The 26631-nt window shown below is 44.3% G+C and overlaps 1 protein-coding gene across 1 annotated transcript in view; it reads right to left on the bottom strand.

The window, feature by feature from the left end:
- Positions 1–3750, bottom strand: part of ROGDI (rogdi atypical leucine zipper) — a 590903-nt gene extending 587153 nt beyond the window's left edge. The window contains exon 1 of the mRNA XM_069210699.1: positions 3470–3750. Within this exon, the coding sequence (XP_069066800.1) occupies positions 3470–3724 (255 nt within the window). The 5' untranslated portion in view covers positions 3725–3750. The remainder of the gene's footprint in view (positions 1–3469) is intronic.
- Between the last annotated feature and the right edge of the window lie 22881 nt (positions 3751–26631).

Below are 26631 nucleotides of genomic sequence, written 5' to 3'. Positions count from 1 at the left end.
AATAAGATCTGGCACCAAGAACAAACAGAAAGCAACTATGCCACCCTCAAAACTGCCATCCGCAAACATCACCAGCTCATCCGTACCACCAAAAGATCTTTCTACAAGGAACGAATTGACAACAAAGCACACAACAGCAAGGAGCTATTCAGCATCATCAAGAAACTCACCAACCCCAAGCCCTGCTCTGCCGACCCCCCACACTTGCAAGACCTCTGCGACTCCCTTGCCACCTTTTTTCACCGCAAGAACACAGACATCCATGGCAGCTTCGAACCGCCGACCCCCACCACCACCACCACAACTTCCAACCCCAACGCACCCATCCTCACCAACATCCTGAGTGCCTGGACCCACACCAACGATGAGGAAACCACCAAGACCATGAGCACCATCCACTCCGGTTCACCCGCTGACCCCTGCCTCCAACACGTCTTCAATAAACCCAGCCAAATAATCGCTCCCCAGCTCCGGACCATCAACAACAGCTCTTTAGAGACTGCCACCTAGAAACACGCCGAAGTCAACGCCCTGCTCAAAAAACCCAAAGCCGACCCCGAAGATCTCAAAAGCTACCGCCCCATCTCCCCACTGCCCTTCCCTGTGAAGGTCATCGAGAAGATAGTCAACAGCCAACTATCTCGCTTCCTGGAAGACAACAGCCTGCTCGACATCTCCTAGTCCGGCTTCCGCAAGAAGCGCAGCACAAGACCGCTCTTATCACTGCTTCCAACGACATGAGGAGCAGGCTCGGCAAAGGTAAAACCACTGCCCTCATCTTCCTTAACCTTTCTGCAGCCTTCCACACCGTCTGTCACCACACACTCTGCACAGGCGGGATCCACCACAGAGCCCTATATTGGCTCACATCCTTCCTCACTGGCAGAAGCCAAAGAGTCCGCCTCCCCCCCGTTCATGTCAAAAGCCACCAAGACCATCTGCGGAGTCCCCTGGGGATCATCTCTCAGCCCCACCCTCTTCAATGTCTACATGGCACCACTCACCAACCTCGTCCAATCCCACGGCCTCAGCATAGTCTCCTACGCGGACGACACAGCTGATCCTCTCTCTCACAAAGGACCCCGCAACCGGCAAGACCAACCTCCACACCGGACTTCACGCCATTGCCAACTGGATGGAGGCAAGCCGCTTCAAACTGAACTCGGAGAAGACCGAGATCATCATCTTCGGCTCCAACAAATCAGCATGGAACGACTCTTGGTGGCCTGCCACCCTAGGAGCCGCTCCAACACCCACCACCCACGCACGCAACCTCAGCTTCATTCTGGAGTCATCGCCCACCAGGACCAGCAAGTCAACGCCATCTCACCCTCATGTTTTAACACCCTCTGCATGCTTCGCAAGACCTTCGGATGGATCCCCATTGAAACCAGAAGAACGGTCACCCATGCCCTCGTCAGCAGTAGACTGGACTACGGCAACACACTCTACGCGGAAACAACGGCCAAGCTCCAGAGAAAACTTTGGCGCATTCAGAACGCATCAGCACGACTCATCCTTAACCTCCCTCGTCACGAACACATCTCAGCCCACCTCAGAGACCTCCATGTCAACAAAAGGATCATCTTCAAACTCCTGATCCACACCCACAAGGCTCTCCATGACGCCGGACCTGCCCACCTCAACAAGGGTCTCAACTTCCACATCCCGACACGCCAGCTCTGCTCCGCCAACCTTGGCACTGTCCCCCGCGTCCACCGTACCACAGCCGGTGGCAGATCCTTTTCCCACCTTGCCGCCAAAACGTGGAACTCCCTCCCTGTCAACCTACGTCTGACCCAGGACCTCCTGATCTTCAAGAAGCGTCTCAAGACCTTGGAGCAGTAGCACCCCCACCCCCAGAGTTCCTTGACACCCCACCAGGTGAGTAGCACGCTTAAATTACTGATTGATTGAAAGTAGTTTCACGTTATACATTTAATAACAGTTATCAGACTGCACCTATTGCAAACATTTTTGGAGGTTTCCACTGAAAAGACGCATTCCAGGAGCGGTAACACACTTACAGTACTCCTCAAAATGAATAACTGTCACCATGAAGCTTCAAATGACGCAATCATTAGAAGCCTATATTGGCCCTCAAGAAGCCTTCAGATTTTTTGATTAATCAATTGCACCCATGTTAGTTTCTTTCATATAAAAGGCACACTGGAGAAAAGCTGTACGTATTCTTTGGATGTATGTTGCTTCTCCGCCTTGACAGTATAGGAGACTTCCACCAAGACTGGTATTATTCATTCTGGAACAGCAGATGTTCTAACAAACCGTCCGGGAACTGTTTTGTAAGATCAAAAAAACCTCAGAAATGAGGTTTTCCAATAGATCATACCCACTTTGACCTCTAGCCATACAAGGAAATTAGCAGCTAGCATACAAAAGTCTAAGCTGCTTAGCATTACCAAAATAATATTTTTCACCATTTCCACTGTCAGTTACCTCTATGGCCATTTCGTACAGTTATGAACTTATCACACTTTACCAGGCTTGCCATCTGCTTCACGGATTACACATATCTATTTCTAGATCACATGGATCAAAGGTTACTAAAATGTTTCTGCTATGAGAGGAACACAGAGCCAGACTATTCTCAAACAAAAATGGGTATTACCTACAGCTACTTTTAGCTATATGGGGCACTAAAGCACGTAAGAATTTCAGTGGTGATGTTAATATCCTCAACTGATGGATCGATGAATGTGGGGAGCGAAGAAGAATACATTTGTCTGCCATTGGAAACAAAACCTTACCTATTTTCAAATAATTCAAATAGGGTCTATAAAATGTTGTGTTTAAAATCACAAGCCCCGTTCAGAAACGTGCAATTATTTCAACTGGATACTCAGTTTGGAATTATTCAGTACATTCTGTATGTCTTCAAGCTACAATTTGTTAACCTTTAAGAGCATCCTTATGAAACACATACATAACAGACAGTGGTCGCGTCGGCAGGTAGCGGAGGGACGCAGAGTCACTCATACAACGTGTGTCCGTTCTAAGGGCGTCCTACACAGAGTTACTAATTACGAAGACAACGTGATTTTGTACTACACTGAGAAAGCCCGAGAAGCACCATGGCATCAGGTGCAAGGCCTAGAGGCGAGTCGAAGAAAGACCGAGAATTAAGGAAAGGGGGTGGGGGACGTCAGAATCCCCACCACTGCCATCACAGTTGTATCCTAATCAGGTTCTGGGTAGGAGCAGCTAATACCATAAGGGGGGGCGCCATTTTTTTTCTAATTCTGATGCATGACCCCCACTCGGACCTACTCGGGGAAGGGGACTTATTAATGACGCCAAGGGGATGGTTTCTTCGGCACGGCTGTTTCCCCAATAATAGGCAATTCCCGGGATGGAATCGGCTGCTGGGTTGGAGAAAAATGTAACAAGGAGACATTTAATGAGGATGTATAGTCACCCAGAGAAGAGCCCCATCTCCTCGCACTCTTACCAGAACACTTCGCTCAGTGCCTGTCGCTGCAGCCGCAAGAGAAGCCATCGTCCAGCGCAAATGACAGCCTGATCCAAACTGACTGAATTCAGAGTCAGAGATACAGCAGCCTCCAGAGAACAAATCCGCCCACTGGCCAGCCCCGCCTTTGCACCGGAGAGAACAACGCCCACCTCCGCCCGATACGCCAGAAATCTTGTCACTCGTAGACCATGCTCTGTCCCATGAAACTGGCAGAAGTCCCGCCCACAACATCTCTGCTAACCAAAGAAACGCTCGCCAGTCGTCATTGGAAAGAACACCTTTCGCGCACGTAACAAGTAACAATAACATTGGTAAGCTCTCAATTTACATAGACTCAGCCAGTCTCGCTCCGCCCCCCAAAACCGTTTAAACGTAGTGCACATTTCACAAGTATAGAAAAATACTACCCTTCATAAAAGCTTCGCCCACCCCGTTGGCACGTTATTGGAAGACACCCTCTTGACGTCACATAACATAGCAACATAACAAGCTTGCACACGATTGGGTACAATCCGGTATTTCTATGCACCTTTCGCTATTTAACTCCCTTGGCTGCTGAGGCTTATTCATCCCCCTCCTCAGCCTATTTTTTGGCTATTGGGGTAGTTTGCGCTTAGGATTCCAATAATTCTTTTCTACATGAGGTATCCACATCAAATTTGCGTCCTTTTATCCCAACATCCTGGGTATTCTAGAGGTACCTTGGGCTTGTGGGTTTCCCTGAAGGGTGTAGTGTTGGGGACCCTAGGCCCTCATGAAACCTAAAATGAATACACAGACACATATTTGTGATTGCTAGAAGCTGCTCTCTTCTCTCAGTTGGACATCCGTCTGGTCAGTTTCAGCAGGGGAGCACTGAAAGGGAATGGTTCAGGCAGAGGGTATTCCAAGCTATCTGAACCATTTAAGCACAATATCTAAGGGATCAGTATTCAGCATTAGAAAACATAAACAATAAAGTCAAAGTTAGAAGTAAAGTCATCAGAAACTCTTTCAGCTCCTCAAACAGAACCACTACGGGTAAAGTCAGAATAGAAAAAAAATCATTTCTCTCCTGTGTGCAGTCAGGCTAAGATAGACTTTCCTAAAGAAACTTCCCACCTTGTCATTGGTCAGAAAATCGTATGTTTACAGTTAGTCCAATAGAAACTAATATTCAAATCTAAGATATAACTAAACTGTCTTTCACATGTCGCTGATTGGCTCCTTTTCTTCTGTTCCCATCGTCACACTTGTCGGGTAACCTTCTTGTTACGATTTGTACTCCAGTCAGTGCACATTGTTGGTTCCTGGGAACATCGCTGTCTCACGCATCAAACTTTACAAAGTTGCAATTTCTAATACAAGACATTCTAGCAGTGGTTCTCATGAGAAAGTCTAAAACATTTGCTAAACGTTTGGTCAGCACAGTGCGAACAATAGAAGCATTAAATCTCAGGTCGTACATTTCCCACTATTTTATTAGTCAATGCAGCTTAATATGAGGTTGTGCAGACTAGGCCCAAACCTCGCTAACCTAGGGCTTATAGTAAACAAAGCAAATACAAGGCATGAAATCATTAATATGACATGCTACTACAATTTTCTCTGCATCTGCACTTCACTATTAATAATATGCATTTACTAAACGCATTATGTATATATATGGAGGCCACTCAAGTGGGCACATTTTTCAAGTCACACATTATTTTTTCTATTAGCTTAATTCTATGCAAATTCTTAACCCATAACAAATGAAAATCATTAATAATTAATTCAGCTTTCACAGTCCCTCCTCTAATGACTCAATGTCATCACGCCTTACATTATTCCATACAAATTTTTGTTCACCTAAAATTTGCTTTCTCTGTAAATTTTCCTTTTCCTGTCCCTTTTCGAATTTTCTCTAAATAACTTTTCCATGTATATTTTTTCCCTCCTCTGATCATTACTCAACTTCTTCAATTTAATCACATGATACAATTTATAAATTCCCCATGCTCCAATTATACAAGTCATAATAATGAGTATTATCTGTAATATTTTCAAAATTATCCTTTCTCTCAGTTGCCCAGCCAATTTCCCACAGAAGCAAAACCTTTGCCAACTTTTCCCAAACTCCTGGTTCTTTCAACTCTTTCAGATCTGCGCTATCATTAGGCAAATTGTTAATAAGGATTCTAATTTCTTTACTATTGCTAGGTATATATGTGCAACAATGTTTCTAGTTCAGCATTTTACAAACTCTGCCCTCCTTTTCTAAAAGGATGTCTAACGCAAGGTGGTTCTGAAGAGTCATAGATCTTACCATGGCTGTTTCTGTATCCTTTAGGATCATGACTCCTGAAAAATTAGTCAGCATATTATCCACAATAGTAGACAACTTTCAAATCTTCAAATAATTCAGAATAACTCCCACTGAAGGAATTATTGCTCCAAATATGTCTCCAACTATGCCAGAATATGATTCTTGCTTTTGTCTATTGTGATGTAATGCAGTCATTTTGGGTACTTTATTCAAGTTTTCAAGTTGATAAATATTTGGGAAAACTATCCCCAAGTAACATATGCTATACCATCCTCTTGGAAGACGGTGATATGCATTTGGTCCACAGATGTAATAAACTCCTGGAATTGCTGGGTCTTGTCCATTTAACATGAACGTCCATTTACTCTAAAACAAAAACACATGTCTACATTCACTCGTTCCCACAAATAAGGTGTCACATCTAGATTTAGGCCTAAATACACAAAGCTTCCCTACGTGCTGTGCATCCAAAGATAATTTCCCTTGTGTCTTTATTTCGCTAAACGGATGAACATTTCTAAATGTTCTTTTCTCTAAGCCCTTTTCTAATTTCTCCTTTAATGCATCTCTTATGTCATCAGTCTGATCTAAGAAACTCCTTTCTATAGGTGTAAGCAAGCATGTGAGGTTGTTTCTGTGAGCGTAAGCTGTGCCAAAAGTTAATGTAGGTTTAAAGAATCCTCTCACTAATTCTATGTATTTTCCTTAGCTACTCTACTCAGGTACTTAACTATAGGAACAAATGAAAACACTACATAATGATTTGAGTAGAAATACGGAATGTATTACTAGTTATAGATTCTTGTTAGTAAAAGACTACAACTTATTCCATAAGTAAGGGGCAAACTATGGTAAGTAATTCCTTCCTCCACTGATGAAGGAATCTGTGTACAAACATAACATTCTCTCACATTCATCATCTCAACATACTCACGCAATAAGCGATAGAAAACATTAGAAGAACATTCTCCTTGGGAGTTGTTTACGTGCAAATACTTCTTGTCTATCCTAAACCTGTCTAATTCTGTGAGTGTAGTAGTTGTCTCTAAAGCAGAAGTATGGTTGGCTACAATCTTGTCAAGAAGAGTCATACTCACAATCAACACCAAACACAATATCATGCACAAAAATCACCAAACCTATGCCTATGTTCTTATAGCACCTATTTTTTCTAACCTGTTGGCTGTGGTTACTCATGATCTGTAAAGAATCAGAAAGTAGAAGAGAAAAATTATAACCATGCAGCAAAACAAAAATCTTCAACCTTCTTCAGCAGTTATTTTACAGCTTTCAGTCTTTCTTCCAGGACTTTGTCAAAAATAGGTACCTTGTCAAAATCGGCAATTGGTCAAAATCAGTGTATCAGATTGTCAAATCAGGTTATTTAAAAGTCTCTTCCAGTTACTTTCAACAGTCTCTTTTGCACTTTTCTTAGTTTCACAATTTTACAAAGTTCAGTTCATTGATGTCCTTCACGTGCCAAAGTATTGACCTGGAATTTCTCGATCAAAACAAAAAGAAAAAAATTCACTCTGCGATTCACTTGTCATTGCATACATCCATTCAGGACCCTCATATCTTTGATTTGCAATTCATTTTGTTTTCAAACTTCGATCTCCATTTAACTCTCCATCACTCATGTCTTCTCTTCTTGCTGTGTCTATTTCTTCTTCAATCGTTGTCACTGGCATTTGCTTCTTTCATCTTGGCTCGTGATTTCGGCCACTTATCTCGTTTCAATGGACCTTTTGTCAATGCTCTTTTTAGTGCTGGACTTGTAACTTCTCTTGGTACTGCAAGATTTTATCTTGATGTACATGTGACTGGTTCATGAGGAGTCAGATCGTTTTGGCTTTGATCTGCCTTAACTCCTTCTACCTCTGGGTCTGTAGTTTGCTCAATTTGTCTTTCAAGGCCGTCTGCTTCTGGGAGAGCCCTCCTCTGACTAGACTCTCCTGCTACCTCAGTTGTGGTTGGTTCACTGTCACTCTCCTGTGTGTCTTCCACTTTATCTCTCACAGGAGTGTTTACACTATTTTTGGTCTGCTCATATTAAGTCTCCCATTCTCCTGCTTCCTTCTCTGTTCCTGTGGTTTGTCCGAAAGTTTTTGGTACTCTCAACAACTCTTCTTCATTATCCAATGGACAGGGTACTTTCCGAGTATGGCTGGCATGAATCCAGTTCAGAACTCCAGCACACTTCACAGCTGTAGTAGTAATCAGTACAATTTGGTACGGCCCTTTCTACCAGGGCTCCAAGGAAGTCTTCCTCACATTTTTTCTGATCACAACCCAATCTCCTGCTCTCAGGTTGTGGCTTTGATCTTGAGATGGTTGCAGTGTGCTGGCTTCCACCTGATGAGAGAAAGAGCAAACCACATCAGCCAGACCTGAAGTACTGGGTTTTTCAGAACCCAGTGGTGCCAGGGAACACACCCTAAGACTTCGAGTCCTTCCTGTTTCAGACTACAGAAACACAGAGTCTTCTTGGTGAAGTCAAAGATCTTGTTTATTGGCTGCAGCCAGTAACAGGTATCCTAGAAGTACAACACGGTGTATATTCTCAGGAGACTGCTGCTCTTGCAAAGCTAACCTTCTCTTTTATACAAAATATTATGCTTTGGGCAAACATTCCTTATTTTACAGTTGACCATTCACATATTTTCACTACAAAGAAATAGCAGGGTTATGATGACAAGCCCATATTTCTGTTTGTCCAGCCCTCAATCAATTACCCGGCAAGGCTCAGTACTTTCATCAGATATCAACGGACCCCCAATATAAACAGGCACCTCCTCCTTGTAAAGCAAGTCATAAAGAAAGAAACAGGGACAGGTGCGTGTAAGATTAGGCATGGTTTGTGTGTGATGAAAGGTTTTATGATGTGTTGTGCCTTGATACTAATCTCATTCGGCCACTGGGTAAGAAACTGGCCGAACAGGTTTGGCTTCAGGCAGTGGAGTCAGCTTGCCCAGGTCACAGAGGAGTCAGCAAAGATGTACGTGTCCTTCAGACTCGTTTTCAGCATTAGACATTGGCCTATGTGAGGGCAATCACAAAATGGCTGTCGTTTAAATGGAACCTGAGGGTTCAGGACGGAAACTCTGATATTCGGGTGATTTCGTTACCCGAATATGAATACAATGCTTGTGCATACTATTCTAATCATTCTCGGTCTGCTGATACCAAAATCGTTGTGATACGACGATGTTTATAACACGGGTCCAGAATTTTCAGTACCACAGACCCTTGCAGTAATCCAACACCACATCATCTGCTATTTTCACAAGCACATTGGCAGGAATCACGGGTAAACTCATTGCTCTGCCCATGAGGATTTCATACGGCGACAGTCCAGTTTTCCTGTCAGGTATGTTTCACATCCTCATCAGAACTAACAGTAGTGCATATGGCCATTTCAAATTTGTGGATGCACACATCTTTGCAATTCTTGACTTCAAAGTACCATTAATTTGCCCTACAAGTCCTGAGCTTCAGGGCGGTAGCTACAACGCAACTCCTGCTCAATGCTTAAAGCCGAACATAGTAATTTAGGGCCAGATGTATCAAAGGGTTTTACCCATGCTGTGTCTATGGGAAAATGCTTTAGTACATATGGCCCTTAATTACTTCATTATTAAAGTGACTTCCTCTAGCTGATTCTAAAGAGGTCAGAAAACCAAAGCAAGGTATCAGCTCTCTAAGCAGTAACTTTGCTACTGTAAGGCTGTTATTTCTTCGTGTAGGGTAAGCTTCAATCCAATGACTAAAGATACCAACAATCACCAACACATATCTCAATCCCCCACACACAGGCATCTCAATAAAATCCATCTGCATTCTGCTAAATGGACCTCCTGCTCTTCCAATGTGGCTCATGTTGACCACAGTCCCTTTTCCCACGTTCATTCGTTGGCACATTACACAACAATGGCAAATTGCTTCGGTAACTTGTTTAAACTTTGGATTAACCCATAACTCCTTAAATGTTTGAATCATGGCATCTCTTCCCACATGTGCTTGACCATAATAATATCTAGCCATTTGAGTCAACAAATTGTTTGGTAAAACCACTTGTCCCTCCCCGGACACCCAAACATCATCCTCACACAGAACACATTTCAATTTTAGCCAAGTTTTTTTTAAATTCTTGTCAACATTATCCTGGAGCGCTTTCAATTCTTCCCAAGTATCTATGACATGTAGTGAACATTTTTGGCACATTTCTTCTTCAGGTAACAATTTCTATTTGTCTTTGAATGAAATACAGTTCAATGCGCAAAATAATGCGACTTGATAGCATATCCATTTCCTATTGAAACAAAATCTTGCGATTTCAGGTGTGCACTGCATTTCACCACAGCAATCTTTTCAGGCATTTGTAAAGCTTGTAACAAATCATGAATTCTGTCACCATTTCTAACTGGTGAACCAGAAGAGGTCAGGAAACCTCTCTGCAACCGTAACTGGCCAAAGACATGGACTATTTCAAATCCGTATTGGCTGTATGTATGGTGACTTTAAGCTGTGCAGAGACAAGGCATGCTCTAGTAAGGGCTACCAATTCACCCATTTGTGCAGAGTACACTCCTCGTAGCCAGGACGCTTTGAGTATAAATATCAGGTCTCAGTTTTGTGCACAAATCAGTAAACTCCAGATATTCATGTTCAACTTCCTTCAATTTGTCAACCCCAATATTCTCCTTTGGAAGCAAGGTTGCTGGGTTAAGCACTGTACACCTTGACAACGATACATTCGGAGACCCTAAAATAATGGTCTTGTATTGTGTCAGTCTGGCATTAGTCTGGTGTTGATTCCTGGTTCGGGTAAGCAAACCCTCAATGGAGTGAGGGACCATAACAGTTAAAGGATGTGCCATCACACTGCTCTCACTCTGAGTGAGGCTCAGTCCAAACGCAGCTACTGTACGTAAACAACCAGGTAAAGCTGCTGCAACTGGGTTCAATGTAGCTCCGAAATATGCTACTGGGTGGTTCACACCACCATGGACTTGAATGAGAACAGACAAAGAACATGCATCATGCTCATGACAAAACAACATGAAGGGTTTTGTGTAGTCAGGCATTCCCAAAGCCCGGGTTTTGTACAGACTCTCTCTCAATTCAGTAAAGGCTTTCATACAGGCCTGGTCTAACACTAAGGGATCAGTAACTTCTTTGTGAGTCAGCTTCTGCAGTGGCTTTGAAATGATTGAAAAATTGGAAATCCACAGTCGACAATAGCTTACTATTCCCAAAAACATCCTGACATCTCTCTGTGTAGCTGGTGGATTCTTCTCCAGTATGGCTGTGACCCTTTCTCTCGAAATTTTTCTAGTTCCCTTCTCAATTAGGTGTCCCAAATAATTTACTTCTTTCTGACAGTACTATAATTACATTGGAGACAATTTATGTCTGTTCTTTCCCAAGTGATTTAATAAGGCGATAGTATCATACTTGCATGCTTCCCTTGTCTTTGAAGCACAACAAATCGTCAATGTACTGGACTAATGTCGATTGGAAAGTCATTTTCAATTACTCCAGGTTCTTTTTCAGGAACTGATTGAAAATGGACGGTGACTCTGAAAACCCTTGAGGAATTTTACACCAACAATAGACTCGATCCAAAAATGTAAAACAGAAGAATACTTGGCTATCCTCATGAAGAGGTACCGAAAAGAATGGTTGTGACGGGTCCACTACGGTGAACCATTCAGCATCGCATGGGATCTGAAACAATATCACTGCTGGATTTGGTACCAAGGGACAACATTTAATCACAATATAATTTACTTTCCTCAAGTCATAAACAATTTGAAATTTCCCATATGGTTTTTGCAATCTCATTATCAGTGAGTTACATGGGCTGCTCAATACCTCTTTTAAAACACCATGGTTTACAAATTCTGCAATTATATGTGCAATCCCTTCAGTTGTATCCTGGGTCATGTGATATTGTGGAATCTGAGGGAAAATCGTTTTAGGCTTAACTGGTACCCTAACTGTCTCAACTCCTTTGATTAGACCAATGTCTTTTCCTGCATAATCCCATGCTTTCATTTTAACTGTTCCCTGCAAGTCAGAAGAAAGATCTCTCATTGTGAAAAGTGGAAAGAAACTGATCAAAGGGTACTCCCCATCCACTGTGTCACAATCTGGCCCTTTGGACGAGTCATCTTCGTCATCACTGTTAGTCTGAATGGCAATTCCATCATTAGAACAAGTAATCGAACATCCTGTTTTGAATAGCAAGTCCCTTCCCAGTAGGGATACCGGACTCAAGTCACAAACTACAAATTTGTGTAATCCTTTAAAGTTTTTAATTTTAACCTGAACTGGTTCTGTAATTGGGTATGTCAAATATTGATTTGAAACTCCCACAATCTGTACTATTTTCCCTGAAAGGGGCAGATTTGGAACTTCTTCAGTTCTCACTGTAGAGTGTGTAGCTCCTGTGTCAACTAAAAATGAGACTTTGTGACCCATCACTTTTCCCTTCATGTATGGACCTTTCTGATCTACTCATAATGGAGCTGCTAACACACATTTCTCCTTATCTGAACTCTCGCTCACCCAGTCATCGTTAGCTGCATCCTCACTGTGTAATGGGTATTGGTGTACTGTGTTATTACTCTGGTTAAGCCTTTGACCTGTGACCTGCTGAAGAAGCATCACCTGCTGCTGCATTGGGGCTTGAAGTATTTGAATTTGCTGCCTAGGGAGCATTTGAACTTGGGGTTGCTTTTGTTGCGACTGGGGCATCTGCAAATGTAGCATTTGCAGTTGTTGCATAGGCTGAAAACCTTCTACCTGATTCACATTACTTTGGAAATGTAGATTTTGAAATCTCATTCTCTGTCCTCTCATATTTGGGAAAGAATTGATTTTGTTCGTCTGCTGAACAACACCTTCCTGCACTAACATCGGACACTCCCGTTTCCAATGTCCGAGGCCTCAGCAAGCCTGACATGGTAACATTCTTTTCATCCCTTGCACATCATTCTGGATAACCACTGTATTCAAATCAGGACCAGGGTTCACATTTCCAATTCCACCACGACCTCTACCTTTTACCTGGTTTTGCAACCACACGTTTCCCTGCTGCTGCTGTGGAAAACTTCCTTGCATTCCAGTTCGTGTTGCTTTAATCTGCATCACCATTGCCTTTTTTTCTACTTTCTCTGTTTCAACTCAATCTCATCACTACAGTACTTTCCATACGGCACAACTTCATCAATTGCCTTCACTTGCCAACAAATCAAATGACTCTTAATCATCTGGCTAATTTTGGGTCTCAATCCTTCAACAAATCTGAACACAAAATGAATCGTCTTTCGGCTCAATTGTTTCTGTGCCATTGTAATGCTTAAATGCCTGCAACAATCTCTCATAGAACACATGTACTGACTCTTTCTCTTCCTGAGCTGTCCTGTCTATCCTCTGCCAATCAATATTCTTGGACGAAATTCTCGTTTTCAAAAATTCACCTTTTGCTGGATCTCTCTGAGGTTCTCTTGTCAGCCAAGCTACACTTCTCTTGCACTCGACCCATATGTCTGCTGGAACTACTATTTCTAGCAGGGTGTTCACATCCTCCCACAGGCATTTTGCAAGTTTCACAAACCTATCTGTTTGCTGATACCATTCCAGTGCTTTCTCCCTCAATCTGGGATAATCATTTAAAAGGGACAAAATATCACTTCTACTACAAGGGATATGGACAAAATTTCCTCCGGGATCTCTCTCATTGGTAAGATTTTCACTGGATCCTCAAACTGCTGCACATTCACAGTAAGATTTGCAGAATCCCTTTTCTTCTTGTCTCTTTTCTTCGTCCATCTGCCTTCCCACGTAGCTAATGCTCCCCATGTTTGAATGCTCTGTACTAATTCCCTAATGTGAAGTTTCATTCCCAGTACTCTCATGTTCTCAAAGTCTTTTGAGTCAAACTCTAATCTGTAACTCCTATATAAATGTTTGTTTTTTTCAATTTCTATGTCATATTTTCCTGCCAAGTCTGCTAATTTCTGATGTACTATTCCTTCTTTGCTGGTAATCAGTTTGCACAAATAACATAACTCGTCTTCACGGTATGAGTCAATTCTGTCCAACCCCATCATTCCCTCAATTAGATCTTCTGCCTCTAGTCTAAGCGTGGTCAGATTCAGTGCACTTCCTCCGCTGGAATCTCCTTGGGTGCTACTCAACTTCTACAACCATTCAGTTAACTGCTGAGCTGTCAAACCTTGTAATGAAATGTGGTTATTGCTCACACCAGGCACTTGCTGTATTGTTAAGCTCAGGGTCTCTGGTGTCATTGTAAATGGGTTAGGACCCAATTCCTGTCTTCCTAAATCATTCGGTGGGCTCCTAGGGTAGCTCAAATCAATTAACGGACCTGTTCCATCAAATGTCGGTCTCATGGGAATCATCATTCTTGCGCTTTCCTTGAACCCCCTCTCTCTACGCTTGGGTTCAGGATTTTCTGTTCACTGTTCTCATTATTTCCTTGGGCAAACAATGGTATGACTGGACCTATAGTAACCAGTACTGACACTGCATCTGGACTTGATCGGACATTTGGATCTCTAGGGTACATTATTCCTGTATTCTGACTTGTCAAGGCAGACAACTCTGTCTGTGATCCTGATATGGGGGTGTATCTCAGGATCGTCTGTGTCTGTATCGGGGGCATCAAATTCAGGGTAGACTCTATCTGGATCAACGTCTGCTTTTGATAGACCTGTCTCATGTGTGGAGCTTGTCCTTTCTACACTACTAGGTTTGTAGCAGTATCTATTATAGGTACATCTGGATAAATTGTGGGTATGTCAATCTGCAGCATAGGCATTTGAATCGCAAAAGTAGATAGAACATTATGACTAACCTCTATCTAGCTCTGTGTAGATTCAATTGGTATCGGAGCTGTTGGGTCTACACTGGTACTTGAACCTCTCTCATGTGCTGCATATGGTGGGGACGATTTCTCAGTAACTGCAAAATAAACTCATGATCAGCTGACTCCTCATCATGTGTTAAAGACTTCCTACCCTCTGTGGATTTCTGCTCTCTGTCGTCTGAAGGATAGGAATCCCTCTTCTATTTAGTCTTTTTAGCCTCATTCACATTCTCTTGTGTAATTGCTGGAAACAACTTAGGGCCAGATGTACGTACCATTTTTCTTGTCGCAAACGGGCCAATTCGCAGAATCGGGCCATTTGCGACAGGAAAAAAAAATTTGGTATGTACAGACCCCATTTTGCGATTTGGTAATCTATTTATTGAATCGCAAAATAGGTTTGCGAGTCGCAATTAGGAAGGGGCGTTGTAGGATTGTTTTGTGACTATGAATGTGGTCACAAAACAATCGCAGTTAGCACCAGTTTCAAATTGGTGCTAACCCATTCACAAAAAGGAAGGGGTCCCAGGGGACCCCTTCTCCTTTGTGAATGGTAGCAAAAATATTTTTTCAGAGCAAGCAGTGGTCCCACAGACCACTGCCTGCTCTTAAAAAATGAAAAGAAAACTTTTTATTTTCGTCTTTGAAACGCATCCCGTTTTCCATTAAGGAAATAGTAAATAGTAAATAAAGCAGATACATGGCATGAAATCAGTAATATGAGATACAACTACAATTTTCTCTACACCTTGTTGTGAAAATAATTATGTTTGACCACTGACTGTGTTTCACCACTGTGCATATTAGTTGTTCAATGTTCACCAGTAGCACTTTACATTCTGTATTCAGTTTAGCTGCCTATTGGCTTTAACGTGGCGTTAGACATTGCAGTTGAGACATTGCAGATGAGCTGTGTTTTTCCACATGGTAAACCAACCTGTGTTTTTCGTAGATTCTCTCACCAAACACTAATCCTGATAAGGAAGCACATATTTTGTGTTTACTCTAGTCAGCCTTGGGAGAGACAGCCTTGAAGGCCTGGCCAGTCTTTAACGCTTGTTTCTTCCAACTCTGACCTACAGTAGCCAGCATGTTTTGACTATTAGGGGGAAGGAATAAAATGTGTCCCTGGGCAGCAGCAAGGGGACTTTTCAGAGCCTTCAGTCAGGAGCAGACGTCAGCTGCCTGACCTGTCCCGTACGGGTGGAAAATCTCTTTCTCACAGTTGAACAAGAGTCATCAACTTGCAGGCATGAGAAAAATGAAGAGCAGTGATAGGCCCTACGGTGATGAATTTGGACTTTTATTCTTTGCTTTGACAGTTATGCTATAATATAATCACATATATTTGCTGTGTACATTGAAGTTGAGAATCACTTTGATATATTTTCCTTTCATTGCTGTGACTATTTTTAAACGTGTGCCTCCAACCTACCAATGTCCTCTCTGAGGAACCTGGTGGTGAAGTAATAATAAATGTCTTCTTTAAACTAAGAAGTGCATTCCAGAGATTGTTCTCAGCTCGCTCATTAGTGAAAGCAAAACACACCTGCACTTCACTATTAATAATATACATTTACTGAAAGCATTATGGTTAGATGGCGGCCACTCAAGTGTGTACGTCGCACATTATTTTCTAGATTAGCTTAATTCTATGCAAATTCTTAACCCATAAGAAATGAAAATCATTAATAATTAATTCAGCTTTCACAATGGTGACTCCTGTGATGGATGGGTGTGGGGGAGTGTGGAACCAAGCCCTGGAATTGTTTTTTGGGGAAAATAGGGAAAAGGTGCACCCCAAAAAGTTTTTTTTTTTTTTTTTTTTTTTTTAAATGGCATCAACGTACGGTTTGCTGTGCTGAAGTTAGCATCTTTCCAGCGTTAAGGAACATGCAGAGCTCCCATCCTTTATTTAAAAAAAAACAAGGAAGTCCAACCTTTGGGAAAGAATGAATACTAAGATAAACACCCTTGATTTTCTTCAGGCAGTCCGCCAAACATGATGAGTGAACAGGTGTAGCTGGGAGCATCTGGCATCATGGCACGCTTCTGTAGTTTAACCAGACTACTCTGGGCACGAATGGCAGTGTTGAACGAAATCCGGATCTCTCATTCCCCTGTCCATGAGATTACCGTTCACTCGTGCACTGTTGGTCCTGTCCCGCCTGGGCTCACGGTGTTGGAGTGCATTTACATAGTCCACTGGGATTTCGCATCCTGAGCAGTGGTGAAATCTATCTACAGAGTTCAAAGCAGGTGCACATGCTCTCGACCTGCAAAGACCGAGGATGATGTGGATGAAAGAGCATCTTCCTTGAAGGCCTTGGTGCTTCCGAACATCCGATGGTAGAGCAGCCTCAGGCTTCCGTCTCGTGCCAGGACTCCATCGCACAGGTGTCTCCTCAAGGCCCTTTTGCCATGCTGCCACAGGGCTGTGTGAACTGCACATGGCCTATCGCAGGCCGAGCATAGGCATCGCTGAGGAACAGCCAATAGGACCACATCCAATTCACGCTTGGAGTCGTAAGGGTGGTTTTCACAGGGCCGGCAGAACTCAGGTGCATGGGCCTTGTCCTATAGTCTATGGGTGACCAGTCTCCATCCATGACCTTGGTGCTTCCCGGTGCCTGTCGTGGAGCTGCTTCTGACACATCTCTTTTGTCGGGATTCCCCTCTCACTGGGATTCCCTTAAGGCCCTTGCCCCTGGATTGCCACAGGTCGTTGACGGCTGTGGTGCATGTGGGTGACCACCAGGTGGCGCTGCAGATACCGTTCTTGTGTGCAGTCAGCCACTGCAGGCTGGCTCCTCACCTCGTGGAGAGGCCACTGTGGGAGTCCCAGGATGGGCAGACAGTGGAGGCACACCACGTCTCACAGGCCCAGACACAGTGGCCCAGACACAGCATCCCAGGGCCGGCAGCACGAGCAGATGAGGGCTCTACTCACCAGCTGGTGAGGACTCGCAGTGCTGGCTATCTGCCAGAGGACGCCATGGCTCCTTGCTTCTTCTCCTTATGTCAGCCAGCAGGTAGGTGTCTGTAGGACCGGGCTGCTGTAGGGGATGCCCTCTGTCTCCTGCAGCAGGTGCCGATATTCAGGGCTGTGCGAGGGCTCCCTCCCTCTCCCTGGTCACAGCCCTGCACCTCAGTGATGGTGGCAGGGTTACTCTTGTGTCGATGTGGCAGGGTGCCTTTCTCCCCTGTGGAGTGTCGCACCCGACTGCTGGCAGGAAAACTGGAGTGCCTCTCGCTGTACTTCAGGGTATGTGTGAGCCTTGCTGGGGGTTTGTATGCACCTCGCTGGGAGGACACTCAACCCCCATCCTCATAGGGGCAAGTGGCAGCAAGTGGGGACAGCTTGCTGATGCTCCCGCAGGTCGCAGCTTGGACATGCACCGGCCTTTCCTTACTCTGAGGCCCCTTTTATTAGCAGGGTCACCTGACCGGTGACACTTGTGATAGATGGGTGTGGGGTGAGTGTGAAAGCCAGCCCTCGAGGAGTGGCTGGTGGAAACACATCATTACCAAACACTAGTATGAGTACAGCCAGAGTCTACAGAGGCGACAAAGAAGATGGGCAAAATGTAACTACATATTGAATTTTAGGGGGGAAAATAGGGAAAAAGTGCACCAAAAAAGTGTGTATGTTTTTTTTCTAAGAATGGCATCAACAAACGGTTTGCTGTTCTGAAGTTACCACCTTCCCAGATCTAAGTAACACGCAGAGCTGAATCAACAAAATAGTTTTTGATCCACAGTTTTGGTATTTTTCAAAGAGGTATCCCATATTTCCTATATCTGTACTTTAATCCTACTTGCAGTTTGGGGTGAAAACTGGTGTGAAACCCATGGGGGATTATGCAAACTATAGATTTCCGAAAAATAAACACAAGTCTAAATCCAGCAAGGGATTGTATGTGTAGATTTCTCAATGTTTTTCCAAAGAAACTAGTTGTTGAAATAAATATTGAAAATTGAGTAGGAAAAAAACAAACATTTGTGATAACGTTTTTGTCTATAACGTTTGGTAACAATAGCCACTTTACACAAACAATATACCACTACATCCAGTTCTTTATATGGAAATATAGAAATGCAGGCACTCACTCTTTAGAGCACCTGTTTAGCCTTTTGGTTGTGGGGATACATAGGTGTTGTAGGCTGTCCCAAAACCTGAGGTACCCAGAGCCAACAACTAAGCAACATTGTGCAATGGCTTTTCATTGTGTACCGTGTATAGACCGATTCGCCTTGTGAAATACTGTAGAGTGAAAAATGGGTATCAAGGAAACCTATGTATTAGGAGCAGTGGTTATTTGTACAATCTCTGAATTTGTGGGTCCCCTGTACAAGAATGCAATACACAGGGCATTTTTAAAAGGCCTTCTTTCGTACACACTTGATTACATTTGGAAGGCACACTTGCAGCAAACCTCAATTAGTAATAACAAACGTTCCACTATTCTATATTCCCAAATGTCTTCGAAAAAAATGGTACCTCACTTGTGTAGGCAAGCATAGTGCCTGCAACAGGAAACAGGTGAAAATGCAACGTGGACACAACACATTTTTCCTTTAAAAATTGACCCTTTTTTCCAATGCGGGTAGCTGTGGATTTTGGGTCCTAGCTCATCCGGCACCTAAGGAAACCTAGCAGACCTATACATGTTTGAAAACTAGGGACCAAGGGAAATCCAGGGTGGAGTGATTTGCGTGGCCCTCATCAGGGTTTCTTACCATGAAGCCTCTGCAAACCTCAAATTGTGACTAAAAACACACATTTTCCTCACTTTTTTGAGGAAAACTTCTGGAATCTGTGGGGAGTCACACATTCCCTCCCACTCAACATTCCCCAAAGTCTCCCAACACAAAAGGTACCTCACTTGTGTGGGTAGGCCTTGTGCCTACAACAGGACCAAAGACGAAACATGGACACATCATATTTTTCCACTGAAAACTGACCCTTGTTTTGCAGTGTGTGGATTTTGGACCCCTGTTAAGCCGGCACCTAAAGAAACCTAGCAACCTTGTACATGTATGAAAAGTAGACACTGAGGGGAATCCCGGTTGGGGTGACTTGCAAGACTCTCACCAGATTTTCTTACCCAGAAGCCTTTGCAAACCTCACATTTTGACTAAAAACACACATGGAGCCACACATTTTCTACCACCCAGCATTTCCCCACATCTCCCGATACAAATGGTACCTCATTTTTGTGGGTAGGCCTAGTGTCCTCATCAAGAAAGGGCCCAAAACGCAACATGAACACATCATGAAAAACTAATCCTTTTCTGCAATATGGGTGGCTGTGGATTTTGAGCCATAGCTCAGCCAGCACCTAGGGGAATCCAGGGTGGGGTGACTTGCAAAATAAACACATCACATTTTTCCACTGAAAGCTGATCCTTATTTCTGCAAATTGGGTAGCAGTGGATTTTGAACCCTAGATCAGCTGGCATCTAGGGAAATCTGGCAAACCTCTGCATTTGTGAAAAATATGCACACTGAGGGGAATCTAGGGAAGTGTGACTTGCATGGGTCTCACCAGTGTTTCTTGCTCAGAAGCCTTTACAAACCTACAATTTTGACTAAAAACACATATTTTGCTAATATTTGCTTGAGGAATACTTCTGGAATCTGAGGGAAGTCATACATTTCCTGCCAATTAGCATTCCTGTAACTCTCCCAATACAAATGGTACCTCACTTGTGTGTGTAAGGTTTGTATCCGTGAAGGAAAGGGCCCAAAATGCAACATGGATACATCACATTTTTCTACTGACCCTTTTTTGTAATATGGGTAGTTGTTTTTTGTGCCCTAGCTTAGCAGGCACCTAGGGAAACCTAGCAAACCTGCACATTTGTGACAACTAGACACCTGGGGGAATCCAGGGTAGGGTGACTTGCGTGGAGCTCACTGGGTAATTTTACCTACAACCCCTTGCATTACCTCAAACTCTAGTGAAATACACATATTTGTCTCATATTTCTGTGACAGAAAGTTCTCAAATGTTCAGGGAGCCAAAATTTCCTACCACCCTGAGTTCCCACACGTCTCCTGATAACAACTGTACCACATTTGTGTGGGTGGGTCAACAGACACAAAAGGCCCTAAAGCGCTCAAAGATAAGCAGTGGCAATGGCTGCACTATTTAGGGCCATGCTGTGGACATTTTCCTTACATTTCTGTGATGGAGACTTCCGGAATCAGGAGGAATTCATAAAATTGCTACCACCCATCATTCCCGGATTGGTTTGTTTGAGCTTTGCAGGCCGTTGAGGGATAGGAAATCCTTGTAGGGTCCTTACAAGGCATGCCAACAGACAGCCACACATTCTGCCACTTGACAGCCAGCTACATTTCCTCCAGCCAACAGCCACAAATTCCATCAGCCAGCAGCCACACTTTTCACCAGCCATCAGCCACACAGTCCCCACTTCACACAGCTGTAGTTCTGTTAGTGCCTTGAACAGATTAATTTCAACCATGGACATCGGGTTTTTTCAGGAAACGCACCTCACATTGCCATAGGCCACTGGGCTGCAACGGTGCTGGCGCCAACAGTTATTTGCAACTCACTTCTTCTATGTTATGGGCGCTCTTATATGGGTTACCCCCTTTGTGGGCGAGGAGCAGGTAACTGATGTTGAAGGCCGTTATGTATTCGTATACGGACAATTAGCTGTTCGTGCACCACTTTCAGGGTCTATTTATACAGAACAAGCCCCTTTCTTTCACAGGTTATCTGGCGTATTATCCCGCTGGAGGGGAATCCCGTGGCTCATGGTAGGGGACTTCAATAGTGTCATTGACCCGGGGCTCGACCGCTCCTTTCTGCCATTACCCATTGCACCCGCAATACACACTGCATGCTCGCTGCGTAACTGGATCCAACACTGGCACTTGACTGACATTTGGTGCCCCAGAATGACCAAGTTCTGGTCTACTCATACTATTCTGCCCCACACAACCTGCACGTAAGACTAGACAGAATACTTTGCACCGACAACCTAATACCCACCGTGCTACACACGGGCTACCTAGGTCGTACCCACTCTGACCATAATCTGCAACACCTGATGCTGGCAGGGGACAACTCTGCTCCGGTTATCCCACCTGGCTCTTGAGAACTGAAGCATTAGAGGATGCCCTCTTCCGGGAGTCTCTGGGTAGGGCCATCACCGAATACTTTGATAGCAATGACCAGACGGCCTCATCAAGACTCCTGGAGTGGGACACATTTAAAGTCATCATGTGGGGCCATTGTTTGGGAACGCAATAGAATATGCACAGATCGATTGAAAGAGACTTAACACGGATAGATGGAGCACTTTTAAACCAAGATAAACATGTATTGCAGGGTCCAGTGGGGCAACGTGGACTAGTGGAAAGTCACAGGGAGTGTTTGCCCCTACTGGAACGTTTATGTTGCCTTTACTATGCTGCACATTCGGCTCATACTCATGCTGTGGCAGATATGTCAGGCTGATTATTGGCCTGGCTGATATGCCAGGAATGCTCTGCCACCCCAATCCTGGTGTTGCGATCCACAGCGAGTCTCCTGCTGCACACCCAGCCAAAAATACATGATTAACTTATGCACCATTATACACTCTTGCACCAATTGATGGTGTCACCAGACTTCGATGCATTTCTCTCCCAGCTCTCCCTCCCCTGCCTTACGGATCGATCCCAGTTGGTAGGGGACCGGTCCAGGCTTCCCCTTTCTCCCCTACTTTTCTCATTGGCGATTGAGCCTCTGGCAGCAGAACTCCACAATCTGGGGTGACCCGGGGCATACACTGGGTGATGGACTCCATGTCGTGTCTCTTTACGCAGACGACCTCCTCCTATATCTTAAAAATATCTTTGATGTCCCGGCCAAAGTCGCTGAGGTACTGCAGTGTTTTGCCTCCCTATCTGGCCTGCGCATAAACTGAGGCAAATCATGCTTATTCCCCTTTAACCCAGAGTTGCAGGACTCTCTAACGTTCTGGTCCTTTGGCAACCTAGAACATTTAGATATCTCTGGATCCAAATATACCACTGCGGTCACCTCTATTCAAACTCAAATGACCTTCTGGCAGACTTTGCCACTACCAGTGATGGGCAAAGTAGCCCTCCTGAAGATGGTAGTGCTCCCCGTCTCTTATATTATTTTACTAACCTACCTGTATATGTTCTGGCCAAGTTTTTTAGGGAATTTGAACCCAGGATCAGGGAATTTAATTGCAACACAGACCGCTGCCAAGTAGCACTGGTGAAACTTTACGCGCCGTTCGACCGGGTCAGCCTGGTGGTGCCCAATCTGGAACAATATTACCTAGCCTCTCAATTGCATTGGGTAGCTAGATGGCTCTCTGGCATGCAGTTATCGGACACAGCTATTGCGCTGCCACCATGGACCTTAGCTATTGTGTCTAACCTATTCCACCCTATCACGCGGCACACCGATGCTACCGTAGGAGTATTTATCGCACATGTATGTCCATTACCTATGCGCCACACTTGGCCTTACTGGGCACCCCTAGGAACAACATGTCCACATCTGCAGCAGAGTTGGAAACCTGGCATGCTGCACGGCTACACACACTGGACGATTTGTATCAAGACAAGATTCTGACCCCTTTTGATAAATTGGCAACAGAGACTGGTTTACCACTGGGACTGTTTCTTCTTTACAATTCTTTACGGGCATCCCTGACACAACTTTGGGGGGACATATTGAACTGCCAACCCACCTGACGATACAGTATCTGCAGGTTATGGGCCAGGGTAGGTATCTAGTGCGCTGGTTATCTAACTCGTTGCAGGCCCACACTGCATCTGCACGTACTGGATTACGTGCCAAATGGGAAGGGGATCTTGCCCAACCTTTCACAGAAAAGGAGTGAGCGATGGCCCAAGAAAGCCCCACCTGCATCCCGCGTAATGCGCAAATCCATTTGATCCAATTTTATATACTGCACAGGGCTTATCTCACCCCAGCCAATAGGTACTTCCACTGCACTGATGCGGCTTGTCTCTGATGTGCGTGGGTCACGGCAGATTTCCTACATATACTGTGGTCCTGCCCATCTTTGCATACTTACTGGCAGGGCATGACGTCCCACCTCTCCACCTGCACAGCACGCCCAGCACTACAAACCTGGGAAGCATGCATATTGGGTCTATTCCCCATAACTAATAAATATACGGCAACCTCAAGATTTGTGGACTTAGGCCTTCTGACAGCTAAGCGCCTCATCACAAAAAGGTGGAAAGCATCAGAACCCCACTCGCTCATAGCATGGATGCGCTCCCTTCTAGTGTGGGGGCAGGCAGAAGGGGTGGCACTGTGCAGAGAGGATAACATGGGGCTGTGCAAATACCCACCAACCTCTAGCTGGGAAGCCATACTGACTGAGCTTAGGGTGCTGCTAGATGAGACTGTAAGCGAGGTCCCACCCCAGCAAAGATTTACATAGTTGCACAGTTCTGGATGGGCACCCCATAGCTCACCTGTGATGTTTCGCAAGGCCCCCCCCCTTTTTTCCCTGCTGTGCTTTGGTAGGGCCAGTGCTGGGGTGCTAGAGTGTCTGAATGGGATGTGCAGAATCGGGTGCAGGGGAATGGAGTATGTACGAAGCTATAGTTACGGGCTCTGGTTAAAATTGTTGTAACTATTGTTGTTACCAATTGTTATTCCAAGTTATACAAAAAAGAGAAATATTTTTCTCTTTTGTCGCAATTGTTCTGCTATGTACAGGTATCCATTATGGGACTACCATGATGGACTGTCACTTCACTCTACCACGCTTTCTGCCGTTAGGGACCCCCCACTATTGCAGTCATGCTACCCTACCATCCATGCATGTTATATTTGCTGTTAATGGGGTTATATATGTACTGGGAGCTCAGTCATGGGTAGGTGGGGCCAAAGGTAATCAGGGTTGCATCCCTGACTGTCACTTGTTATGCCTAATAAGTCTGGCGTGAAACTGTCTAAAGCTTGAAAACTTGAATAAAAAAGATTTATGAAAAAAAATGACCGTGCTGCCACTGAAATGCATCTGTAATACAGTGGACAGAACTTCCCCTACATTTTTGATGGAGATGAAGGTGGCAAGCAGACAAAAGCAAGACCGATATGTGCCTCTTTACTGAATTCAGTAAATACATTGTGGCTCTAATCTAGTTTTGTGTGGTGCACAGTGAAGCAAGTTGGCAAACACAAAGCACTGGGGACAATAAAATCTACTATCTTGCCTTGATGATCACAAACTCTGCATCAGCAATATCGGTGACCGTTTTGCTCTGTTGCATGAATGCAGTTAGCAAAGTGCCAATTTTGCTGCCTCACAATGTTCTCCACAACAGACGAAGTAGAAGATATTGCTGGGGTCCAAGGAATGCTTATGCAGACCTTTTGTTCTTGCAGCACAGTGGTCATGGTGCAAACATTTGGTGGGGGCTCGTGTCCTTCTTGGCCAACAAATCCAGTCACACCCAATAGCCACATGTCCAGAAGACACAGCTGCACCTTTCGGCTATCTCTGAATTGTCCTTCAGGGTGCCTGGCATCCGGTAGCAGCAAAACCTGTATGGTGGCTACCTGAGGTGTGATTTTGGCCAGTTCAGCTTTAATGTCCCCAGTGCAATTCCAGGAAGTCAGCCAACTGACTGTTGGGAGTCTCTACTTCAGACTGGAGCAAGGCATCAACTTTTCCCCAAGCCAGGAATGCAGAGCAGGGTCCAAACTCCACTTTCCCAAAGTGAAGCAGGTACAGTCGCTCTGACATTGCAGCCTCTCTTTGTGTGCTTCCAATGGGTGCAAAATGGTCTTCTTCTTGTCCTCCTTCTAAGTCTATTGAGTACTGAGGGTCAATGTGCCAGGGGTGCCATATTTATCCCAGGAAAGAGCCTTGAGGGGACCACGCGGTCACTAGCCAATGGGCTGATGGGTCCCCTCCTGCCTTATGATGAAGTTCCTGTGAAATGTGGCATCTGGCTATGCCAGAATGCCACGTTCTTGCCCACTTCAAGATGGCATAACCCTTCCTGGATCGTCACAAGCAAGGTAGCTGTTGGAGGGTGGGTCATTCGTTGTATGGCCTGCACAAGTAATGGGTCCGCACTCGACCACCACTGGAAACCAAACACCCCACTGTAACACTTGACTCTTATAGGATGCGTTGCAGAGTAGTCCAAGACTTACTCAAGGGAGGTGGTATGGGCTAGTAATCACCATTCACAAGTACATAAGAATAACACTCAATAAATGATTGTACAGTCTGTGGCTTTTCTTTTGATAAAGTAAAAGTGCATTTATTACACACACATTACTCAATACTATGCAACGATTTACAAATATAGACAAACTCATGGAATTACTTTTGGATGACATTGCGTAATCATTCTTGTCTCTCCCAAGGGGAGATATAAACCAACAACCTAAATGGCAGAACATTCATCTGTAGTCTAATGCAATATTTGCCAGTAACTTGGAAGTGAGAGCACCTGAAATGGCAATAAAGTACACCTACTTTGATCACTGGTGGTTGTCAGACTCATTACTCAAATAAGCATCAACAAGAAACATGTCTAAGCAGGCTGGAGTGGCTGGCATTGCTAGGATTACTCTCTGCGTAATCCCCACAGTCTACCCACACCCCTGTAAAAATACCTGTAATTACAGCCTTGCACTCCTAGAGGGTTTTCACCCTTGTAACAATCTTGTTGTTAACACTAGTCAGGCCACAAGGGCGCAAGTCATGATCTTCGCCCCTAGAGGGCGCAGTCCCACCATCCTGAAACAAAAGTTCTAGGGCCAGATGTATGTTCTTAAGAAATTGCTATTTCCGACTCGCAAAGTGCCATGTATCACATTTGCGATTCGGTAATAAGGATTTCTTAAAAGGGCATGTGTGCTTTACATGTACAATTAAAAAATGCATTTTAAATGCATT

This window comes from Pleurodeles waltl, chromosome 10, assembly GCF_031143425.1.
Source record: "Pleurodeles waltl isolate 20211129_DDA chromosome 10, aPleWal1.hap1.20221129, whole genome shotgun sequence".
NCBI classification, from domain to species: Eukaryota; Metazoa; Chordata; class Amphibia; order Caudata; family Salamandridae; genus Pleurodeles; species Pleurodeles waltl.
Note: the sequence above shows the minus strand (reverse complement) of the source record. Positions and strands in the feature narration are given on the sequence as shown.